Genomic DNA, 23,835 nt, shown 5'->3' on the forward strand with positions numbered 1-23,835 from the left:
CATAATATCTTAGAAATTAAATGTTGGTGCGATTATGAACAACCATCATCCCAAAGTAGGAATTCAGACTGATTTATGATAGTCCAACATAAAAAAAGCAAATTGTTTTGATGGTATATTCATGGGAACCAATAAGAATTTCCACTGAGCCATCATGAAAATGTATACTTGCAACCAGAATGGACCACCACGGAACAACATGGATTGTTGGTCCATGAGAATCAAACTTCTCTTGATGGTTAATCATCACAGTATTAAAGTAGTATTTTCCATCATGGAATGATGGAAGTTTGTTGTCATATAAAAAACCATGAACGCATAATGGAAAATGTTGGATGATGGTGAATATCAAATGATGTTGCACCATCAAGAATTTTGACTTGGGAATGATAAAAATGTATTTATTTATAATAATATTAAATAAATAATTGTGTATAGGGAAAATTATAAATAAAAGCATTAAAATAATTTTGGAAGGACCCAAAAAGATACGACCGTTTTCTATTAAACAAAGGACCATTTGCTATTAAAAAATCAAAATTTTAATTTAAAATAAAACTTAAAATATTTTAATTTTTTATTTGTTCAAAAATTTTTTATTTAGTGAAACAAAAAGCCTAAAATATTACAAACCATACAACATATTAATTACTTTACAAAATTAATCATTCTTAATTAGAAAATAGAAACCATACAAAATTTTGTTGATTAGGGTGCATTGTTAAAGCAATGAAACAAAGACTAAAACGATGTAATCCAAATGAAATGCCATTGTCTTGGAAATCGAAAATAAGCACCCAATAAGTATTTAAAAACGAAAGAACCTATAAACAAAGAATAGTGAATAATGAAAGCGAACTCAAAACAAACTAAGTTAACTTTTCTTTTATCATCAATGTTAAAACACTAACTTATTCTAATTAAACTTAAATGATAAATACTAATTTATTCTCTATTACAAGAACTTCTATGCAAGAAAAAAGAATAAGTAGGACTCACCCCTTTCATATGATTTTAAACTTTTTGTTGCATCAACGAACAAAACGGAATTTAACGAAGTTGAGAACTCACTTTCTGCTTTTGAAATAACCACTACGAAAGCTCAAAACTTCTTAAAATCACATGCTTGGTACAGTCGAACTCGTTTATAACGAGCACAAAGGGACCGTAGCATGTACTCGTTAAATCCGAGTGCTCGTAATAAACGGGTCTTTAAGGCAGACGTGCAACCAGAAGAGGGGGGGGAGGTCTAATGATTGAGTTGACTTAAAATTTAATTAATACTTACTTACTTTAATCGCAGTAATTAATTTAATTAAATAGTTTTCTTAATTTAATGACAACTAACCCCCCAACCAGCAAAATATTTCTAGTTGCGCTACAGTCTTAAAGGAAAGAAAATATAAACGGAAAGATAAATAAAGGAAAAGATTCCTACCAAAACATTTATTTTTTTCATTAATCTGCATATTTAAAATAGTTTGTCAGCTTACTTTGAACTCGCGCATTTCATATCATTTTGAAAAAAAGATAAGACAGAAAGACTAGAAAGATGAGAAAAAAGATTGCAAGACAGAAAAATATAGCTCGCTAAAACCGGGTCTTGCTCGTTAAAAGCGACTTCTGCTCCATAGACTTAACATTGATCCAACCAAATATTCTCGTTTCCCTCGGTAAATCCGAGTTCTCGTTAAATCCGAGCTCGTTATAAGCGAGTTCGACTGTATACAAAACACTTTTCGAAAAGGGAAAAATATGCAATGGCTATGAACCACACCATAAAAGTATCAAATCTTCTTCACAAGTGATCACTTTTTTGAAATATTAAATTTTTGGTGGACATCATAGTTGCTACAATTATCATATGAGTTCTTCGTTTATATATTGAAATGAACAATGTAAAAAGGGACTACCATTTTTAAAGATGTGGGATAGAGTATCCAGTTATTTGTTCTTTTTCACCAAACAATACGTAACAACTAAGTAACTAAACATCATCAAATCAACTGCAAACAAATAACATTTTATGAAAGTTCGTTACATATAGAATCGTTTTCAACAGATTAAATTTTCAACAATGATATTCATTGAAATTTCATCTTATTAGATATCTTTTACTGACGACATGGGTTAAATTTTAAGTGATAGCAACAAATCGACTTTCTGAATTTGACACCTTGAAAAAAATATGCTGACGATTAAAAAATGGTGGCAGCTGTAGTTCGTGTTTGATTTAAAATCGTTTTCTTTTTGATAACAAATGCCAATTAGATGTTTATTGTTTTGAATGATTTTCACTTATCGACGATCTCTTCATTTACATTTTTATAAGTTGTGAAAATAAATTAAAAATTTTACACACATTATTATTTGCATTTTAAATTACGTATTTTTTAAGATTCCTAAAAGTAACTGAACATACTATATACTTCAATGCAAAGTGCTTGATATTTTAATGAAATTTTGTCTCCATTTCTAACTGAAAATAAATCTTAGTAGCACAAATATAATCAAAACTAGTTGTACGCAAATAGAATAAAGAATTTTATTCAAAATTAAAAGATTACAAAAATGCATAGTTTATGGGATTGTTCGCTCAAAACTTTATTTTTCTCTGCAATAATATTTTTGAATAAAATAAATCTTATCGAGATGGTTTGCGACTATAACAGTTGTATGAAATTTGAAATTTTTAACATGAATCTTAAAAGAAATGTAAATGTATACCTCTATTTTAAAAACAGAAGAAGGCATCTAAATTCTTTATTCAAAAAGATAATATTAAAATAGATTTAAATAATGTTCGGTAATTTCGACAAGGGGTATATTAATATTTAAAATCTTTTTTCTGACATTGTAAGACTAAGAAAATAGAGCAATATTGAACGGAAACAATATTTATTACGAAACACACGTTTACAGAAATACTTTTTGTTTCAAAATCATATGGAGAGGACTTCGGAGCCATTTAAAAAAGATCACACATGAATATAACTCAAGGGACTGGCCTAACTTTAGTGGGATAAGTCGCAAAAAATACCCCTGTAATTTAGAAAGAAAAGTTGCGAAATGGCAAATAAGTGGAAAGAAAGATCTTCAGTGACTTTAATCTCAGTAAAATATAGGTGAAACTACCAACCTGCAAAAGTCACAATAAATGGCCAATGAAATTTTTATGTGATATTACAAAATGAAGTAACATGAAAGTCACATTATGAACTCAATGGGACAATTTAAAACGGTCACATCTGTGACAGTTGACTATTGTGACCATTTTTTACTTTTTCATGGCGTCACAGTGACAATATATACTATCTGGATAATTATCTTGTTGTTAGGCAGTAGTAATAATATTTTAAAAGTTCAAAGTTTTTCGCTTTTTCATTCAAAGCTTTTTTTGTATATGGATATTAAGAGGGTTTTTTTTTGTGATAGTTTTGACCATACTTTTTTCTTAGTGTGGCTATCGTTGATTACACTGTAAGGAAAGTTTTTAAATTTTATATTTACCTGCAATGTGAAGCTATGATTACCTGAAACATTTTGATAAAAGTCTCAAATTTATAGAAAACTAGGTTCAAATTTAAACTGAAAGCGTAGTTTGAGAATCTTTTATCATGGTCACAAGTATAAATGAGCAAAATGTCCAATAGATACTGCTTAGTAATAAGATAACAAAAACTGAAACAATAACTAATAAAATTACTATCAATATACTTAAATACCATTGCATGATTAAAAAAACTGGTTTTGAATTCATTTATGTTATAATCTGCGCTATCCGTTTAAATTGGTAAGACCTAAAAACAATTTTAAGCAACAATTTTAACAATTCAAAGCAAATCTGAAATGTTTTTTTTCTTCAAAAATTAAGATATATTTAAGACCTTAAATTTCTTTATTAGTATTTAAATTAATTAATTATTAAATTAGTATTTAAATTAATCTGTATAAATAAATTGCTTCTCCTTTTCTCATAATTGAAAGAAATATTACCATAATATACTTTTACTTCGTATTTTCCAAAGTTGGTTTATGAAACCAGCGCTGGCTTAGTGGTTAAAGGAATTAAAGTTAAAGCTGGAATTAAAGATAGCTGACTATATTATCAGAATCATGCCGTAAGTCCCGAAATTGTAGAGACTTTTCCTTTATGACTCCCAGGATCCACAACAGGCTATTGCGGAAATGCTTTACCTAGTTTATAAAATATGATTAATTTAAAAAAGTATGTTTTTCATTCTTGATTCAGCTTATAATAATTTGATTCAAAATTAGTAGTTTATCGTGTATTTTAAATAAAAACATTTATGCTTAAATTAGTATTTCCTATTAACTCTAAAAAGTAATTAAAAATTTATATTGTTAAAATTGCATATTTATTTGTTTTAATACTTTTAAAAGTACTTATTGTAAAATATATTTTAGATTTTGATTCATATCATGAATACAAATGCCTGTAAAATATCTAAAACATATTATTCGGTATATTATCTTTTATATTAAAAAAAACTATTATCTATTATATTTATTACAGTTTTAAAGTAAAAAATAAGTTAAAGATTTCTTGACTGTTTCAAATAAACAATGAATCTATTAGAAATTTCGTAACGAGTTGAACTATAATGTAGTTCACAAATACTGCAATCATTAGGAGTCATATACAGTGACAAATTCAACCACATTATCACGTAATTGCGAAAAGGATTGTTAATCATAGTCTAAATTTTTAGTAAATCATACTTCTGAGTAAATCATACGTACATTCAGTAAATCATACATACATCAAAATCATACAATAATGCATACAACACTGTAATACATATTTTTTTCTTAAATTCTCTTACCCTGTTAAGTCTATCCAAAAAAGTGTGTTAAGTATAAATTAATCAGTGCATCTTTTGAGAAATCGTGTCCACCGCAAGGCTAATTTTTCCTACGGTGTATATAATAATTAGTTTTTACCGACTTACTGTTAAAAATTATTAAGAAATTTTTTTTAAAAAAATATTGAGCAAATATTCTTCTCTGATGCGCTTAAAATTTTAATAAAATATTTATTTTAACTACATTTAAGAAAGAAAAAAAAACATGAACCTCATAACACTAATTCTGAAGAAAACGATTGAAAATTGCTAGATTCATATCTGATCTTTTCTGTATTCTTTTGTATCAAAAAAGACCTTTTGTGTCAATTGTGAAGGTTGAACGAAGCCAAACATCTAGATTGACATTATATTCTATGAAACACACATTTAGTCGTTTTAAGAAACTAAACGTGAAATGTCAACTGCAGAAAAATAAGGCCAGTGTTTAGAGTTAAAACTCCGTTTGTCTGCAGAGGATCCAGAAATAAATAAATTATCTAACCGAAAGTGTTCTTTACAACAGCTGTCAGTAAAGAGATAGGCCGGATGAGTACCTATTAATATCTGTGCATTTTAATTAAGATGCGGTGAGAGACCTAGTTCGAAACAATTCTACGCTAACATTAGGTATTGAAAGGTGCCAAATATTAAAAGAAAGTTTTCAATCAAATAGTCAATTGTTTTAATTAAACTTTAATAGAAAACCTCTACATTTTTTCGTAACAAGTATTAAAAATTTAGCATTTACCTTTTAACAGTTATTATGTAAATCTTTAGATGTAATATTTTTTTTGAGAACTATTTGATTTTTTAGTTCCTTTTCTGCTAATAGTTAACCTTTAAGTTTTGAAGGAAAATTTTTTCACCATATGAAAATACAACTTTCAGAAGACTGAGATTTCGTAATATTATTTCATCCTCTTTATTGAAACCTTATAGAATTTTAGAGAACTCAGATTTCTGAGTTCAATCAATTTCAATCTCGGGTGTCGTTAGTTTTGAGTATCATTACACAGCTTTTTTGAACTAAAAATCTGAACATCAGACCAAAAGTGTTAGCGCAAATTAACTGACGGCTATGCCAGTGAAAGTTTATTTCAGATAACGGAATCTTGGAGTATTTTAAAGGATTATGAGATGAAAGACTTAGATTCAAGCTCTATTTCTGAATTAAATTCTCTACTTCAAAAATTGTCCCGTAGTGGACAGATCGTTAAGACACGGTTCCCAGCAGATCACCGAAGTCAAGCATCACTGGCTGCGGTCAGTGTGCGGGTGGGTGACCACTTGGATCAGTCTGCGTAGGGTCCGAGGGTGTGCGGTATTGGTCCTCGTTAAACTGTGCTACCGTAAAGTGCTCGACTTCGCGCGCAGGTCGTCAGGCTACCGAAGCGGGGGTGCCATCCCCTCCGCAGAGGATCAAAATTGTGATGGCATGTCTTCGAATCATCCTCCGGGATGTTTCCCAGACCGTCGCTAATAGCCCATTGTGCAGCTCTAGTGTGACGTAAATAAACAACAACAATTTCAAAAATTAAAATGCTATGAATTTATTTTTATGTTGATAATAAAAGTTTTAATGAAACTATTAACTATAAATATTTTGTCTTTTTTTATCGGGTATCTAGTGCCATGTAACAACAATCATATTCAGTGACCATAGTCATTTAAATAATTGTAGTTATGTATTATCAGTTTCTGAATAATCAAGTAAAAATAACTGGTTTAAGTACGACAGATTTTTCTTTTGTGCAGAATTTTAATTCAGGAAAACTTTGATAAAGTGGTCACCTTTGGGACAGATAAATATGTTCGTTATAGAGAGGTGTACGCTTAAGAGAAAGACATGCATGTACAGAAATGTTTTAACTAAATTAATAAGATAGTTAAATTAAGTCAAAACTAGAAATAGGAAATTACAGTGATATATATTTTAAGTTAATAAAATCGTAATGTATAAAATTCAAAGATAACTGTTGAAAAATAAGATATATATGTATTACTCTCATACTAAATTTGCTTTCAACAAATGAAGGAATGTAATCATTTGTTTTTATTATTTAGATTCCGTATGCATAACATTTGAGAAAACTATAGTAAACAACAGTTGCAAACAGAACATAAATATTTTTTTCACAAATGACACATATATTATTCTAAAACTATTACTAAAGATTAAATTCTTACTTCTAAATAAAAGCAGAAACCTAGACAATCTTTTTAAAAAAAATTGCTAAATACATTAAAGGAAGTTTTTATTTAAAAAACCAAAAGAAAAAACTTTTTATCTTCAAGTAACTCAACAAAAGAAGGACTATTTTGGAAACATTTTATTAGATTTTCAGTATAAGTTGAATTAAATTTTTATTGAAATAAACATGTATGAATAAAAACTAAATTTGAACTGGAGAATGCATTTCTTACTCGTTAGTTCAATTCAATTTAGCTCAATAGATTCAATTAGAACCATGAAAGGTTACCAAGAAAGTTTTTCGTGTTTATTTTTCTCAGTATAACACAAATACGCCATAGTTTCACAGAATTATTTTTTTAAAGAAAGCAAATTTATCGCTAGATGTGGGTGTTACTTTATATTTTGGAGATTCAAAAATATTAGGAATCAAAGATAAAACGTAATTAAGAACAGTAAAACCGCTATTGACTCTTAAATATCGGTAATTAGGAAAAAATCCCTCCTTCCAAGTATCAAAGAAAAGTTTAAGAAAATGTATTAAAACTGATCTCATTGCACGAAAACTACGTTTATAGTCATGGGATGATAAAAAAATTTAACTCTGGTAGATAAAACATTTTTCGTTTAATGTACCGTAATTTTATTAAAATATTTTTAAAATATCTTACGTTTATCAGAAGCAACATTAATACATAGCAATGAAAATTTAAATAAATAAAAAAATGAATCAATTAATTATAAAGTCCACTATTAGCAGTTGTGCCCACTTTACAGCAATCAACCTGCATTCGTTATCAGTCAAAGAAATTTCTTTTAGAAGAAAAACTTTTTTTTAAAAATTTATTTTAAAAAATCTAAAAATAAAAGCACATGATTTTATTTTTAAGGGCGTGCAATAAATTTCCTTAGAACTATAACTTGTTCGATACAAAATTATAAATTATTTGCAAATTATAAATTGTACAAAAAATACAAAATTATAAATTGTAAACTTATTTGTACCGGGTAACAAATAAAATTGTTACCGGGTACCCGGATCCGGTAAAATTTTATAACCCTCTCTGCTTATTCACCAGTTTTTATCTGAAAACCGAAATTTTTTTAAGTCTTCCTACATGATTATATTTTTTATAGATCTCTAATTTTAATTATTATTTAAAAATAGCTGAAGATTTAAAATAAATAAAAATTATAAACGCCCTTTTTATAATTTCAATAGTTTAAGTTAATACAATGCTATAGAGAGATTCTATGTAATTTTCTTTTTACGAGAAATTACTTAAACCATTTATTTATAATGTGTTATAGTGTAAAAAATGCTGAGTCAAAATTTTCTTTAAATATACAGGGTATTCAGTGACCACCATCTTTAATACCTATTTTAAGAATATTTTTCAAAAATGAAGTAAAAATTATGGTCATGCTGGATAGCAATTACTATTTAAGCGAAGAAAAAAACGACTTACATTTTTGAAAATAGAAGGCGATATTAAAAATGCAGCGTGATTTAAGGTCTATGAATGATATAAAGTGAGAGAAGGCGAGAGGCAATTAATTAGAATCACTTCAAATTTCATCAAGCAATCAAACTGGTTATAATATCTTTAATATCAGTGCATAATTTATTTATTTCATTCGTAACAAACACTTTGAAATGTATATATTAAGGGGAATGGTTACGGAATACCAAGTAAAATATGAATTTTAAGGAACTAATTTTTTTTTAAAAAGTATGAAATATGTATTGCATTCTTTACGTAACATCATGATTTTCAATGTCATTGGTTTATTTTTAAAAACTGAAGCAATTATTATTTTTATTAGAGAAAATTTTTGCAAGGAGAACATAATCTTTAATTCTCCTTTTAATTCCACAATTATCTACAACCTCCATGTGTCAATTAAATTGCGAGGTTATTGATAAAAAAAAGCTAAAACTTCTAAAACATTAAGTGAATTATATTTACTTTCAGAAAAAAGAATTTTGTGTTCATTATTCTTGTAGTATTATTTGGCCCCGTTACTTTTATAATTAAAAACCAGTTTTTCATCGAAATTTAAAAAAAAATTATTCGAATAAATAATAGTTTAGATTTAGATTATTTTAAATTTACACAGTATGCACTTAAGGTTGGTTATTATTTATGTCTAAACAAGATTTAAATGTAATAATTATAATTATTTTTCTTTTTCTGACTTCTTGATATGTTGGGGCTAATAATGCAAATAAAACTAATAAAAGTGCATTTAATTGCAAATATTAAAGAATTTAAAAATGTTTTTTTTTTATATAAATTGTGTGATGAATGCTTATTGGAAAAGTTTTTTAAGAGGGAATCGAAAATTGTTGTGAGCCAAAAAAGGTTGAGAACCTATGATTTGCAAAACAATAGGACATGCTTCTTTTATCAAAATAAAATAGGAGTAAGATGTAAAATAAAAAAATAAAAAAATAATTGCACCTGTTGTTCCTGATAGAGAAGACGGTGTTTTCTGTTTCTCTCAAACTTCACTGTAAAAACTGTCTCAGCGATGAACATGAAATTTGCAGCACAATTTGTGACGAATTAGAATTAAAAAGAAACTTAAGCAAACTAAATCGAGAACATCTGGCAGTAGAATAAATGAAATAGAGAATAAAAATCTTCTGCATTCATGTTTTTTTCCTGGTTAAATATCGTCTGCGTTCCTGAAAAATGCATTTTTCATAAATATGGCTAATGTTTGTTTTTTTCCCCTAATTTTTCATTAATATTTTGTAAAGAATTATTATTTATCTTCATTGCAGTAGTACCTTTCTGCTGTTTCGCCTTTCGAAGTTTTTTTTAACTCACTTTCCAGTTCTAAAGATTGAAATGCTTGTTGGGATCGTAGCAAAAAAACATACTTTTGCTTTTCTGCTAAATTACTATCCGTTACCTCACAGCAGACAAATAATCTTAATGTATGGAAAGATCCATTGAAATAAAGGTCCCTGTTAATGAAATTTATGAAATCAGAAGAAATTGCTTGTAATTAAAAATAGAGAAAAAAAACACAGAACATATGCAAACTTTAAAATCTACTTCTGATGATGAATTCAATGATTTTGAATGGTTTTGGGAAAAGGTCGAACAAGCTTTTATTTTTCATGATTGTAAACTATTCATTTTCGTTCACTTTTTACTTCGGTAGCAGAAATCCTCCAGTATGACGGAAGCGCAGATTTATTAGAGCATCTGTAGATTATTTTTCATTTCAGATTTCAAAAACACACCTAAAATATTACTGAGAGGAGAGACAGAAATATCATTTTTAATTCCTAAACTCTCTCAATTTCTATTTGTTTCAGACAAAGTTTGCTGGCAATTCTTCAAATATTTACTCAAAAGAAACGTTATAACCTTAAAAATTCCCAATTATGTTTTTCAATTAAAGAAAAATAAAGAATGCCACTTCTTTTAAATACCAATTATTCCACGCATTTGTAAATGCGTGAAAAATTTTAACAGAGGTAAATTTTGAAAATTTTTTAATGTATAATTTTTATATACATTATGCATAAAAATTAGTGCACTTAGAAAGAGTTGTCAGAATGAAGCGAAATTTTACATACGTAAGTACAACATATGTACGAAATTTTACATATGTAAGTGATTTAGGGCCGGGATAGCCTGGTTGGTAGGGCACTGGGCGAATGTCTAAGAGTTCGTGAGTTCGATCCCCGCCGACCGAAGACGTAAATGTAGTAAATGGTGACTGATGCATGTTAAAACTGTCGAGTCGCAAAGTCCTGCATGTTCCCATAACAAATCAATACCTCTGGGGGTACTGATCCGGGAGTTTCCTTGTCTTCGGGATTGGTTCAAAATTATAAGGCTACGGAGTTGAACATTAGTAGTCATAAACCCAAAAATTGGGTCGGCAGTTCAACGACGGATATGAAATATAAAAATATGTAAGTGATTTAAAAAATCAAAGCAAAATTATGCAGGAAAAATGAATGGAGATTTTAGTATCCTCTTGAGTCACCTCTAGGAAGGAGGACATTGATGCTGTGTTACGGCATCCACAGTTGATAAAAACGGCCGTATTCTGAACCTTATTTGAAACCGCGAGTTGGAATCTAGATTTTGCATTTTCAACTCTTCGAACCTCGATCATAATATGTAGTAGAGTGATCTCGGAAATTTCGAATCATCGATATCCTTGGTACAACAACACATTTGATCATTGCTCGAACATATAAATCGATACATGCAAATGTCTTGATTTGTTTTAAAAGTTGTAAATAAAAGAAAAAGAGATAGAATTTTTTCAAAAAATAATTTAATGTATGAATTAGATTTCATTTCTTGTTTAAGTACTAAACATGATTTAAGAGAACGTTATTATTTAAACTGTAGTAACTAAATATTCGCCAAGCATTTTCAAAAATTACGGTGCTTACTATTAAAAATAAATCACGTTTTGATAATTTTCATCCCATTTTTCTTTTTTCTTTCCTTAACTGTGTAAAATGCTGATATTTTTCATTCGGTTAACAATCATTTTTGCAACTGTGTCTACTATTTTAATCCATTGGTTAACATAATTTGTAATTTATATACGAGAAAAATAGTTATGTATCACTTATTGAACTTATTAATTTAAACCAATAATCTATTAAGAGAATCCAATTTTTTGATAGAACTAAAAAAAATTTGTTATCCATTTCATTTATGTATTAAATAGTATAACAATAATTTATGCCATCTTCTTTATTATACAAGTACTAATGTTAAGCAAAATTTGAGGATCAAAATATAACTTTAAGAAAAGCTATTATTTAATAATATTTGTTTAAAACAAATTTCCTTAACTTTATATTCTTAAAATCGCTACGCACTCTATTTCTCTCTATGGAGATGAAGATTTTGTAACAATACAATAAATAATATGAGATACAGTAAATAATATGAGATTTAAAATATTCTCTGTATAATTTTTGTATGCAGTACAATATATGATCGTTTCTTATTTTATTTGGTAAATACAAAATAAGATTATGAAACTATTATTGTGTTTTTTCAAAGGTTAAATAAAAATTGTTTTGCTATTTTTAAGTCCTGGCCCAGCTCGCCCAACAGACTTCGTCAGATAAGTATATAGTATATATATATATACACTCTAAATAATAATAATTTATTGATATTAAACTCTTTAAAAGTTAAAGCTTTTATGAGAGAAACTCATAACCATACAATTGATACTTAAGGGACAAATAAAAGGGTATAAAAAACTATGAGTATTCATAATTCATAAACTGTCACTAATCTAGCCAAATGTTTGAATTAAAATAAAGAATGGAGTGAAAAATTTATTGAATGATATGAAATTATGTTCCTCGTAATTTCAATTTCGACTTTTTTTTTAGTGATAAGGGTTTTGTTTAAATATGAATGTATAAATTTAAAATTGTGTTTAGGAAGTACTGTTATGAGTACGACTCGAAAATTAAATTGCCCGACGTTTCCGTGAGATACATTTTTTACCCTTATATACCCGGCCATGCATGTAAATATTCAGCTATTCTCCCTCAATTTTTGAAGACTTCCTTTCCTTGGAAGTTTCGAATCAATTACACCAAAGGAAATTAAAAAATAAAATCGATTACATTTCATAAGACCTAAAGATAATTTAATTTAATTTTCTTAGTAAAAACTACTTAAACGAAGTTTTAAAGTTTTTATTTCTCTAGTAATGCTCTTTTTTATTTAAAAAAAAGTTTGCTGTTACTTAATTAAAACGCACACATTTAGTACTTTGTGTAAAAGTATTTGACAATTTTTTGATTAAATGGATTCTTATGCGCATCAATATCAGATGTCATAAATGTCTAAAAATTAGAGAAAATAGTTGTCTTCTGTTTTTATATTTCCTTATAAGCCGGCCAGGTGGCCAAACGGTTAGCGAGCCTGACTGCGAAGCCAATGGCCGCGGGTTCGAATCCCGCTCTGGACATGGATGTTTCTCTCTCTTGTGTTGTCCTCTTTTGTGTGTGATGAGTGAATGTGACCCACCCTATGAATGGGTTTGTGGCAGTGTGGCGTGGGCAATGTTACTCGCCTCCGTGACTTTGGTTCACGGGTGCCCACTAGGTAACGCGGAATGAGCAGCACCTCTGGCATCTTCTAAGGCGAAACGAATAAAGTTCAGTGCCATTCATTTGAGAAAAAAAAATATTTCCTAATAAATAAATACTTTCGCTTGAATACTTTCGCTCCTTATAAATAAATACTTTCGCCTTTCTTCTTGATTTAGAATATTTCATACTTGAATTGTATGACTAAATGTCACTTACTTTAATTCATTCCCTCGCTGGTGTCCATAAAAATGATTGTTTTTGCTAAAAGAAACACAGCATGCATGGCGCAAAACAGACCATGTTCATACATATTCAAACATGCAACGTAAGTGTCCACCAGAACTAAGCGGTATATCTGATATATACACTGTTAAAATTTTCCTTCGAAAATTATGGTAAAATAACTGGCAGCTGTCTGTCCATCCGATTAACCGTAAAGTTTACGGAAAAGAAAATTTTTTTCCTTTATGGTTTTGTTACCATTTTCAAAAATATGGTTATGAAGCCATGAATCCAAAACTATACTGTTTTTTAACCATTTACAACTAGCATTTTTCAAAAACGTAATAATTTTCTAACTTTTCATAGAAGCTCGGCTTTTCGTAAGGTAATGGGCATTGCAGAGTGCCGGACACTAGAAATTCTTCAAGTGTTGAACGGAATGGAGGAAATATTGCAGTGTCAACACTAGGACTCGAACTCCAGTTCTGACGGTCATGAGATTGACAGATAAACCCCCTCGGCTATGATATGTACGCAGTTATAAAGAACTAAGTAGCTTCATTAGGTGGTTCTAGTTGGTGCGATAAAATTCTGGTTGTTTAACCGTATTAGGTGAAAGCAGTTAATAAACAGTTTTTCATAAACTTAGCAGTTTGATTACCATTTTATTTATGGTTATTTGACTGTATTGATTAAATATGGTAAAATGACCATTCAATAAATTGTTATTTGGCAATTTTTTCTCAGAAATTTCTAACAGTGTACATTTAAAGGTAAATGCCCTCATTTTAAGGCCTTTTTGCATCCTTGTATAATGGGGCGTGTTCCTTCGCGACCGAATTTTCAGGTGAACCTAATATATGAACTTTCAGCCCTGCTACGATTAGAATTCATTTCCGCGCACTTCTTCAACAAGAGAATGGCTCAAATAGTGCCCACACTTCCAGGTTACGTACCCTTCAACTGCTACGGAATTTCCGTAGTTTCAGAAATCTTCTTTTCTGACGGTAGCAAATTTAATGTCTTAATATTTAAAAAAATTAATTTTAGCGTAGCTTGTCCACTATTATTTATAAAAGTGCAGGCCATATGGCTAGATTCTTAAGTTCTGATAAAAGTTTTATGAGAGATCCATTTGCTTTAAAAATTTCTACTTTGGTTCGCTACCACTAGAAAGAATTATTTTCAAAATCCTCATAAGTTGGAGGGTATGAGGTTATAAAGCAATACCATCACGCCTGCGAAGTGAGGTAAAAAAAAGTTCTCCATGTAATGGTTACGTCATTAAAAAACAAATCTTTGAGAAAAGCGAGGGATGACTTCGAGTAACATCTGAGGTGTATTATAGTAACTCGGTATTTTTTATTATTTATTTATTTATTTATTTATCAGAGTATAGCATGGTTGCTTTAAATGACTAAGGTTTGAATTTTTGATAGTCATTTTCAATGAAATGATCACTCGCTGGCAGCTAGCGACCGCTTATCTACACCATCGTTGCCTTTAAAATATAATAACATTCATGTTATTATTAAAGCGATTTCAGTCTTATCTTTGTTTTGATTTATACCAATAGTTTCGGTTAGGTGTTTAGAAACATGATTCGCATGAGATAATTTTCCAAATATGACAAGAACCAGGTAAAATTTTCCTGAACTTTCAGCGCATAATTTCTTCTTTCTAAAATGATGGTATTTTCTCGTTTATTTATATTTTTCTTAGCATCTTCCAATCTGTCAAATATAATACGGAAGGAAGACAGGAACAGTCATAAATTTTGACCCCAGCTTACGCGATATGAAGTCTTATTTAAAACACGCGTTATAAACTTGGTAATACCAGCCATTTTCTTGTCTATTAAAAGAATCCTCTTTTAACCCTTTCGTTTTCCTTCTTACTGTTTACTTACACTGACTTTAAATAATGAACTATAAACGGTATAAGTAAGATTTAATATTCTTCGAAAAGACAGATGTTTAGTCTAAATAAAATTTTTGTTTGTCTGCAACGTGAAGACTATTTTTTTTTTTTTTTTTTAAAAAAAGTCATTAAAAGATTTCAAGTCCTAAAACTAGTATAGAACCAAGGGTGTCGGCTAAGGATCCGGATTCTTCAATATTTGGGAAACCGGAACCCACGAATGCTTAAACCACTTTGCATGTGTTTATTTCTTTACTTCTCTACCATCATTTGGTATACAGACACCAGAGTTGGCCAAAAATGTAATCGATTACATTTCTTGATTACAGTAATCAATTACTTGTAATCATGATTACAATTTTCAAAAATTTTGATTACAGCTGTAATCATGATTACAATATTGATTACAGTAATCAATTACTTGTAATCGTGATTACAAAGTTTGATTACAGCTGTAATCATGATTACAATTTTGATTACAGTAATCAATTACTTGTAATCATGATTACAATTTTCAAAAAATTTTGATTACAGCTGTAATCATGATTACAATTTTGATTACAGTAATCAATTACTTGTAATCATGATTACAATTTTCAAAAAATTTTGATTACAGCTGTAATCATGATTACAATTTTGATTACAGTAATCAATTACTTGTAATAATGATTCCAAGTAATTGCGATTACAAGTAATCACAACAAAAACGATTACAAGTAATTATGATTACAAGTAATCAAAATATATGATTACATGTAATTTGATTACATGTAATTTGATTACATGTAATTATGATTACATGTAATCTAATTACACGATTACAAGACTATTGTATTCTTATAAATGATTATATTTTACAGTAGATAGTAGAATGTATTTTATAATGATGCATTTTGCACGTATTAACGTGTACTGCATTTTGTACGTATTTGTATGCATACAAATGAATGTAACTAAAATGTATGTACATATGATTTTATCTAGTGCATATGTTCAGACATTTTAGTTTCATATACTGATATTGTAGGTATAAAATATATGTACGTATGTATGTGCAAACAATGTAGACATGTACATTTATACACAATGAATATATGCATTTTATGCAAATATTTGTGTATGTAAAATGTATATCTATGTTCATGTACGCATGTATATACAAGTACTTGTGTTTGTACGAACATACATGCATTGTCTGTACAATGTATGTCCCATGCATGCATGTGCAATTTATTTATGAACTGTATAATATATGTATGCATGTACAATAGAGGTATATCTGTAGGATGTACAATATATGTATGTATACATGTACATGATATGCATGTCCAGTGTATTTATGTACATATACAGAATATGTTCATGCTCAATGTATGTATCCAAATATGCATAATACATTTGTGTACGATTGTACGTACATTGGGCGTATTTATATTTTACATATATTCATACATACATTCGACATGCATAACGTACGTACATACACACATTTGAGATGCATATATATTGTACAGATGTATATACATATAGCGTACAGATGTATATACATATAGCGTACAGATGTATATTTATATAATGTACATATGTGTGTACATATACAGTACGTATGTGCATAAATATATTGGGCATAATTCTTTCGTACAAATTTTACATGTGTACATGCATGCTATCCCTATCTATGCATATGGTGCAATGTATATATGTACAATGAATATATCCACACATGTACAATACACGTATGTTCCATGTATGCATATCCATATGTACTATATACACGTACAATACATGAATGTATGTACATACATTGTACATGCGTACATACATTACACATATACATATGTACATTACATTTATGTCTAAATATGTGTACAATGCAATAAATAAAATGCATGTAAGTTAACTTTTAATGACTCAAGCAAGTTAAATGACAAAATCAAACGATATTTAAATTTAGTTTTCAGCTTTAATTGTTCTATATCATTTTGAAATTCTCTGAATAAAAAATTATTTTCAGGTATTTTCATGAAATGTTTGACAATACAGATTTATTTTTTTTATAACATAATGCATGATTCATAGAAATTTTTTAAATGGTAAGAAAAACGGTAAATTTTATGTGTGGAATTAATATTTAGAAATTCCAAATAAAATTATCGTTTGCTTTCTAAAAAATATGAGGTCGAGTTTCATATACCTTAGAATAATTTTTAAACAAATTTTAATAACTTTACTCATATAAATTTTTTTAATGTATGCACAATGTATGTGTATATTGTAATTACATATATTTAAATGTACGCACGTATTTGTACATTACTTGTAATTATGTACATGTATACGTTGTATGCACATGCATACATTGTGCATATAACTATTTTTTGTACATCCATGCATTACATGTGCATAAATATTAACAAAGTATGTAGTTATACAAGTACATACGTAAGTTGTACATAAGTACATACTTTGCGTGCACATATATCGTTGTACATATAAATATGCATGTATACATGTACGCATTTTACTTACGCAACTATGTGCATATATTGTACCTTTAAATAACATTTTTACATATTGTACGCAAATACGTACAATTTTATATACAAAAGTACATTGTATATGCGTGCTATTATCGTAAATTTATACAATATATGCACTTAAGTACATAAAAGCATGCAAACGCATAAACATTATTTTCATATACGTTCATACATACATTGTCTATGTATACAAAGATACAAAACATTGCCTTTTTGTACAAACTAACATACATGCGTACATGTATTATAAATGCATAATTATATGTACTAAGCATATGCGTATTGCATTAAGTATATTACAATATAATTATGAATATTGTACGTACAAACAACGTTTGTGCATACATTGTATGTATAGGAATCGCAAATTGTACGTTCATGCGTGCGTACATTCTATGTACATAAAAATATGTAACCACATGAATACTTACATAAAAAATTTGACTATAGTATACAATCGTAATAACTTGTAATCGTATAGTTTGATTACAAGTAATCACAATTACATGTAATCAAATTACATGTAATCATGATTACATGTAATCATATATTTTGATTACTTGTAATCATAATTACTTGTAATCGTTTTTGTTGTGATTACTTGTAATCGCAATTACTTGTAATCATGATTACAAGTAATTGATTACTGTAATCAAAATTGTAATCATGATTACAGCTGTAATCAAAATTTTTTGAAAGTTGTAATCACGATTACAAGTAATTGATTACTTGTAATCGTGATTACAAGTAATTGATTACTGTAATCAAAATTGTAATCATGATTACAGCTGTAATCAAAATTTTTTGAAAGTTGTAATCACGATTACAAGTAATTGATTACTTGTAATCGTGATTACAAGTAATTGATTACATAGCTGTAATTATCTGTAATCAATTACAGTTGTAATCGATTACTGTAATCAACGGCCAACTCTGACAGACACTTTATTGCTTATAGAACCGAAACTATAGTATGTCCATTTCTGTACTTTCATTTGTTCTTTATTCACTTTGTTTATTTCCTTTAGTCTTTCTAGCTCAAAGATTTTGAAGATTTAATCAGTAGAAAAAAAAGATCTCGTATCATCAAATAAACTCTCTTAATAAAAACGGCAATTAAGATTGCAGAAATGGTGGGGTTTGAAATGATATTTGTTGCATCCAAAATAATTAGCATAACCCTCATCATTTTACCTTAACAAAGATGTCATGGAATAATGATGCGTGGGGGAAATCAGTTTATTTAGATGCTATTTTCCTCGCACTACGAGAATTTTATTAAACTAACGCAAAGATTATTTGTAAGAAAAGAAAAGTATGCTTCATATTTTCTGTATTAAAAGTCATTCAAATAAAATTTTTAAAAATGTGAGAGAAGAAAAAATATATCGTGAAAGTTTATGTATTTTAACTGTCTTTTTTCGTTCGAATTTTTCCTGAACTAAAAAAAAATGAAAAAATGAAAAAAACTATACAAATATTAACTGTTACTGTGTGATATATAAGTACCAAATAATTAATACCAAGAGTTTTTCTTAAACTAATCTTAATATACTTTGTCTCTAACTTTTGATTCAGTTCGTTAAAGCGTTTTTATTTTAACCATAATTGGCATTTAATTCTGATTAAAAGTGACAGCACATATTCTGTGACTATTTAATGAACTTTTTCGAGCCATTCTGTTTTTTCTGTTAAAAGGATTATAGCAAAGTCAAAACAAAAATTACTTAATATGCGCCTTTATTTTTTAATATTAACACCAAATCTTTGCTTTTTAAAACATAAATACTGTAATTTAGGAAGATATTTATCCAATTTATAAACAGAAGGACACAATTTTTTTACAGCTATAATTTAATCCGATTAAGTCTGATTGAACATTTGACTTGACTTTATGTTCTAAGATTTGTAAATGCTAAATTTCTAGCTTCAGTTTAGACAGTTTCAAGAATGTTAAGTTGTAATAAAGATACGTTTTTTTTTTACTGCACTATATTTTAAAAGTGCCCCGTATACCTTATAAATAGCACAGAATTACATCTTTTATTACTGCATTAGTTGTGGTTTAGTATAATAATTTCTTATAATAATTCTAATATTAAAGAATTGCTTTTATTTCTTTTCAGATATTTCAAATTTTCATAATAAAATCATCCATCTCATTTGAACTAGCAAGTGCTTAAGTTTATAAACTAGAAAATATCACGAATTTTTTAACAAAACCTGTTTGAGAAGGAATTTTAGGCATTACCACTGGCGTTGCCTATATAATTGACAAAACAATTTTCAGTAAAAATGGCCTCAAGTTCACCGAGAAACTCTTTGGGAAATGTGAGATCAGACATGGATATTCCTTACCCAGAGCACCTTTCAAGATTAAATCGTCATTTGATTGTAGAGTACCCCAAAAGCCAAAATCGAAGCAAACGCAACAATCGTCCACGTACCAGGTATCGCACTCAGCCTGTTACATTTGATGAAATTCAAGAAGTAGATGAAGAAAATTCTGTTCCAGACAACCCAAGTTTTGATGATGCTCCAGCTTCTCTCCCAGCATCAAAATTTAATATCGAAATCTGTGCTTTTCCTAATATTTTGGGATCCAAACGCAGATTCCCAAAGTCCAAATTGGGAGATACAGAAAAGTCAACTGGAGATAAAGAAAGATATGACAACAATAATGACGAGTTAATGGTGCAACAGAAATCAATAGATCAGTTAAAACGGATTGACCGTTCTCGTGAAACGTCTATTTGAACTAATTTTTATACTCTATTGGTGTTTCCATTGTTTAATATGTGATGTTTCAGTATTTTAAAAAGAAATATTTACTATGCGTGAAGTGTATAAAGATGCATCACTTTGATTCTTAATATTTCTTGATCAAAGTATTGTTCTTAACATTAATGTAAAGTTGTTATTCTTGTAATAATTGTTTCTATGTAGAGCAATGTTATTTTAGAAATCGTGCTCTATAAAATTCAATTTTATTTTGTCAAATGAACTGAAGTATTTTTTAGCTACATTTTGATCCTTATTAATTCAATTTTAATTAAGCAAAATTCAAAATATTTGCAGAAATATAATTATGCTCAATAATTTCTTCAATATAGAGCAATGCTGTTAAAGAAATTGTTCCCTGTCAAAATCAAATTTTTTAAGGAATTGAAATCTTTGCACAAATATAAATATCTGCACACTGTACAATAATGTTCCTTCTATGTAGATCTATGTTTTTTTAAGAAGTTGTATTTTATAAAACTTAATTTTTTTGTTAAATGAACCTGAAGTATTTGCACAAATATAAATGTCTGTACAATAATAATTCTTCTTATGTTGAACAATGTGATTTAAAGAATCGTGACTTATAAAAGTCAATTTTTTTCTTAAATGAACTGAAGTAATTACACTGAAAGAGAAAAAAAATCTGCAGTATAATAACTCTTCCTAAGTAGAGCAATGATGTTTAAGAAATCGTACTCTATAAAGTAATTTTTGTATTTGATAAATGAACTGAAGTATTTGTACAAAGAAAAGTGTTTGCACAATAATAATTCTTTCTATGCAGAGCAATGTTGTTTAAGAAATCATACTCCTTAAAAGTACATGTTTTTTTTGTTAATAAATAAGCTGAAGTATTTCTGCAAATTAAAATATCTGTATAATAATAACTCTTTATGTCTAGATTTGTTTAAAAAATCATGTTCAAGAAAAGTATTTTTTATTTTTTTTTTTGTAAAATGAACTGACGTATTTGGTGATTGCATTGTGATTGTAATCACTTCTTTTTTTAATTAAAAAAAATTCAAAATATTTCAACGAATACATTTAAATTACTTCCATGCTATTTTTAAATATTAAGCTGTAATTTAAGATACTTCCGGACGAAAAATAAAATAGAATTAATATTTTTGTAATATTTTTTATTTAATACTTTGATAAAAAAAAAGGACTTTATTAGTATAAAAGTTGTGCATCCATTATTTTTATTTTAAAAGCCATATTATTCATTTTTCAAAGCTTTAATAGTTATTTAAAGGAATAAACTGCTTTGTAGATATTTTGTACAGTATAAAAACTCTCAATTTATGCATTTTATTCAGAGCAATTGCAATTTTATATTTAGTTGAATTCAATCTTAAGTTTAAAAAAATAATTATAATAAATAGTAATTACACGGAAATAAAATAATTAATGTATTGAAAGATTCAAAAAATTAAAAATCTAATAGAGATGACGTTTATTTTATAGAACACATCATAATTTCTTTATAGTTTTTGTTTAAATGAATGAAGTACTACAAGGATATTTTTAACGCACGCAGAATTATAGATAATTAGTATTGTCCCATTTTATTTAAGTAAAAATTAATAATTTGCAGAGGTAAATAAATTATATTTTTGAAATAATTCTAAAATATAAAAGTAAATTCTGATTAATGTTATGAATTTAAAATGAAACATCCAAAATTTAATAAATTCATCACATTTTCTTTATAGCTTCAACTGTTTTTGTTTTTTGTCAATATTAAATGCTTAAAGTTTCTAATTTAATTTAAAGAGTTTTTTACGAAAAGTTAATTCATTTTCATCGACCAGAAACTTATTTTAAAGTGTGATTTAAATAAAATATAAATAAAAAATTCTCCAAAAGCTAATGTAGAGCTTGAATTGGAAACATATTGTGGACATTTTAAAACAAATCTATATGTTTAACTATCTATATCTATATGTTTTAACAAATCTATATCTTTATGTACTGTTTTGTAACTTAACATTCATTTCAAAGAAAAATAGTTTACTCTGAAAACCTTATTCTATTTTACTATGTGGTTCCATATTTTTATATGATCTTCGTGAAAGTCAATTGTATTTATTTAATTGTATATTTTATGTAAACGTGTGATTTAAATAAATTATTAATAAATTTCTTTTCTTAAGTTTGTACCATTTCTACTTATTATTTATTTATGAGAGAATGTAGATTTACGCAGCAAATTTACCACAATACGAATTAGTTTCCTTTTGTTTTAAAGTTTAGTTTAGACATCATTATGAAAATGTTTATATAATTATGACATTTTCCCAACATATCAACCAACATACCAACATGTGCAAATTTTAATAAATGGAGTGTTTTCAAAAGATAATTTTTTATTCTCTCTCACACAACTCTTTACATCATTTGAAAACCTTACAAAATGTATATAACAGGTAGTTTCTGTTGTGCATTTCCTGTTTCATTTTTTTATTAATTGCTTTTGATTAAGTAAATGTTAAAAAATTTTCATAATGTAATATCCATAGCATGATTCCTTTCATTGTTTTCATGATTTTTGACATAATAACTTTAAAATATGTAATTTTTAGCCGCTTTTAATTCAATGAACTATCATTTTATTAGAATGTATAATTTTCAAATAATGTTTCAGATACAACCAGAACTAGAACAATGAAATTATTAAATTATTATTTTAAATAATCACAGTGGAATCCCTTATTTCTCTACAACTCCAAACACCTTCAATATTTTTTTCTTTTTTTAGAAAAAGCTAAATTAGCGCTGTCACTGATGATTGGCCATGAAACATTTAGTTGATTTTTTTCTTGCTCGCAAGCTATTTTATTTAAAACCATAAAATTTGAAAGATTTGGGAATTCACTTTTATAAAATGAAATTTGCTGAAAATAATGGTAATTTTTTTGGTTTTTGGTATTAGCTTTATATTAAATCGAAGCAATAACCATTGCCGAAAACGAACAACATAAGATTAGATTTAAAGCAAAGTTTAATAATTGAAGAGCCAGAAGTAGCTATACTGCGTCAAATTTGAAGGAAACTACATGCGCAGTATAACAAAAAGAAATGATGTTATTAACGAAGTTTGATAAAAAGAAGAACATTAGTAAAATACAGAAATTATCCCTCCAGCAACTCGATTTCATGGAACCTGAATTTATTTGAAGGAAATAATTGATGGGGATG

The 23,835-nt window shown here is 27.9% G+C and overlaps 1 protein-coding gene across 1 annotated transcript in view; it reads left to right on the forward strand.

Annotated features, from left to right (window-relative positions):
• Positions 1-22,866, forward strand: part of LOC107443974 (uncharacterized) — a 31,120-nt gene extending 8,254 nt beyond the window's left edge. Inside the window, exon 2 of the mRNA XM_016058004.4 lies at positions 19,977-22,866. Within this exon, the coding sequence (XP_015913490.1) occupies positions 20,146-20,607 (462 nt within the window). The 5' untranslated portion in view covers positions 19,977-20,145 and the 3' untranslated portion in view covers positions 20,608-22,866. The remainder of the gene's footprint in view (positions 1-19,976) is intronic.
• The last annotated feature ends 969 nt before the right edge of the window (positions 22,867-23,835 follow it).

The sequence above is a fragment of the Parasteatoda tepidariorum genome, chromosome 11 (genome assembly GCF_982258835.1).
Source record: "Parasteatoda tepidariorum strain Cologne lab strain chromosome 11, Ptep-v5.0, whole genome shotgun sequence".
Classification (NCBI taxonomy): domain Eukaryota; kingdom Metazoa; phylum Arthropoda; class Arachnida; order Araneae; family Theridiidae; genus Parasteatoda; species Parasteatoda tepidariorum.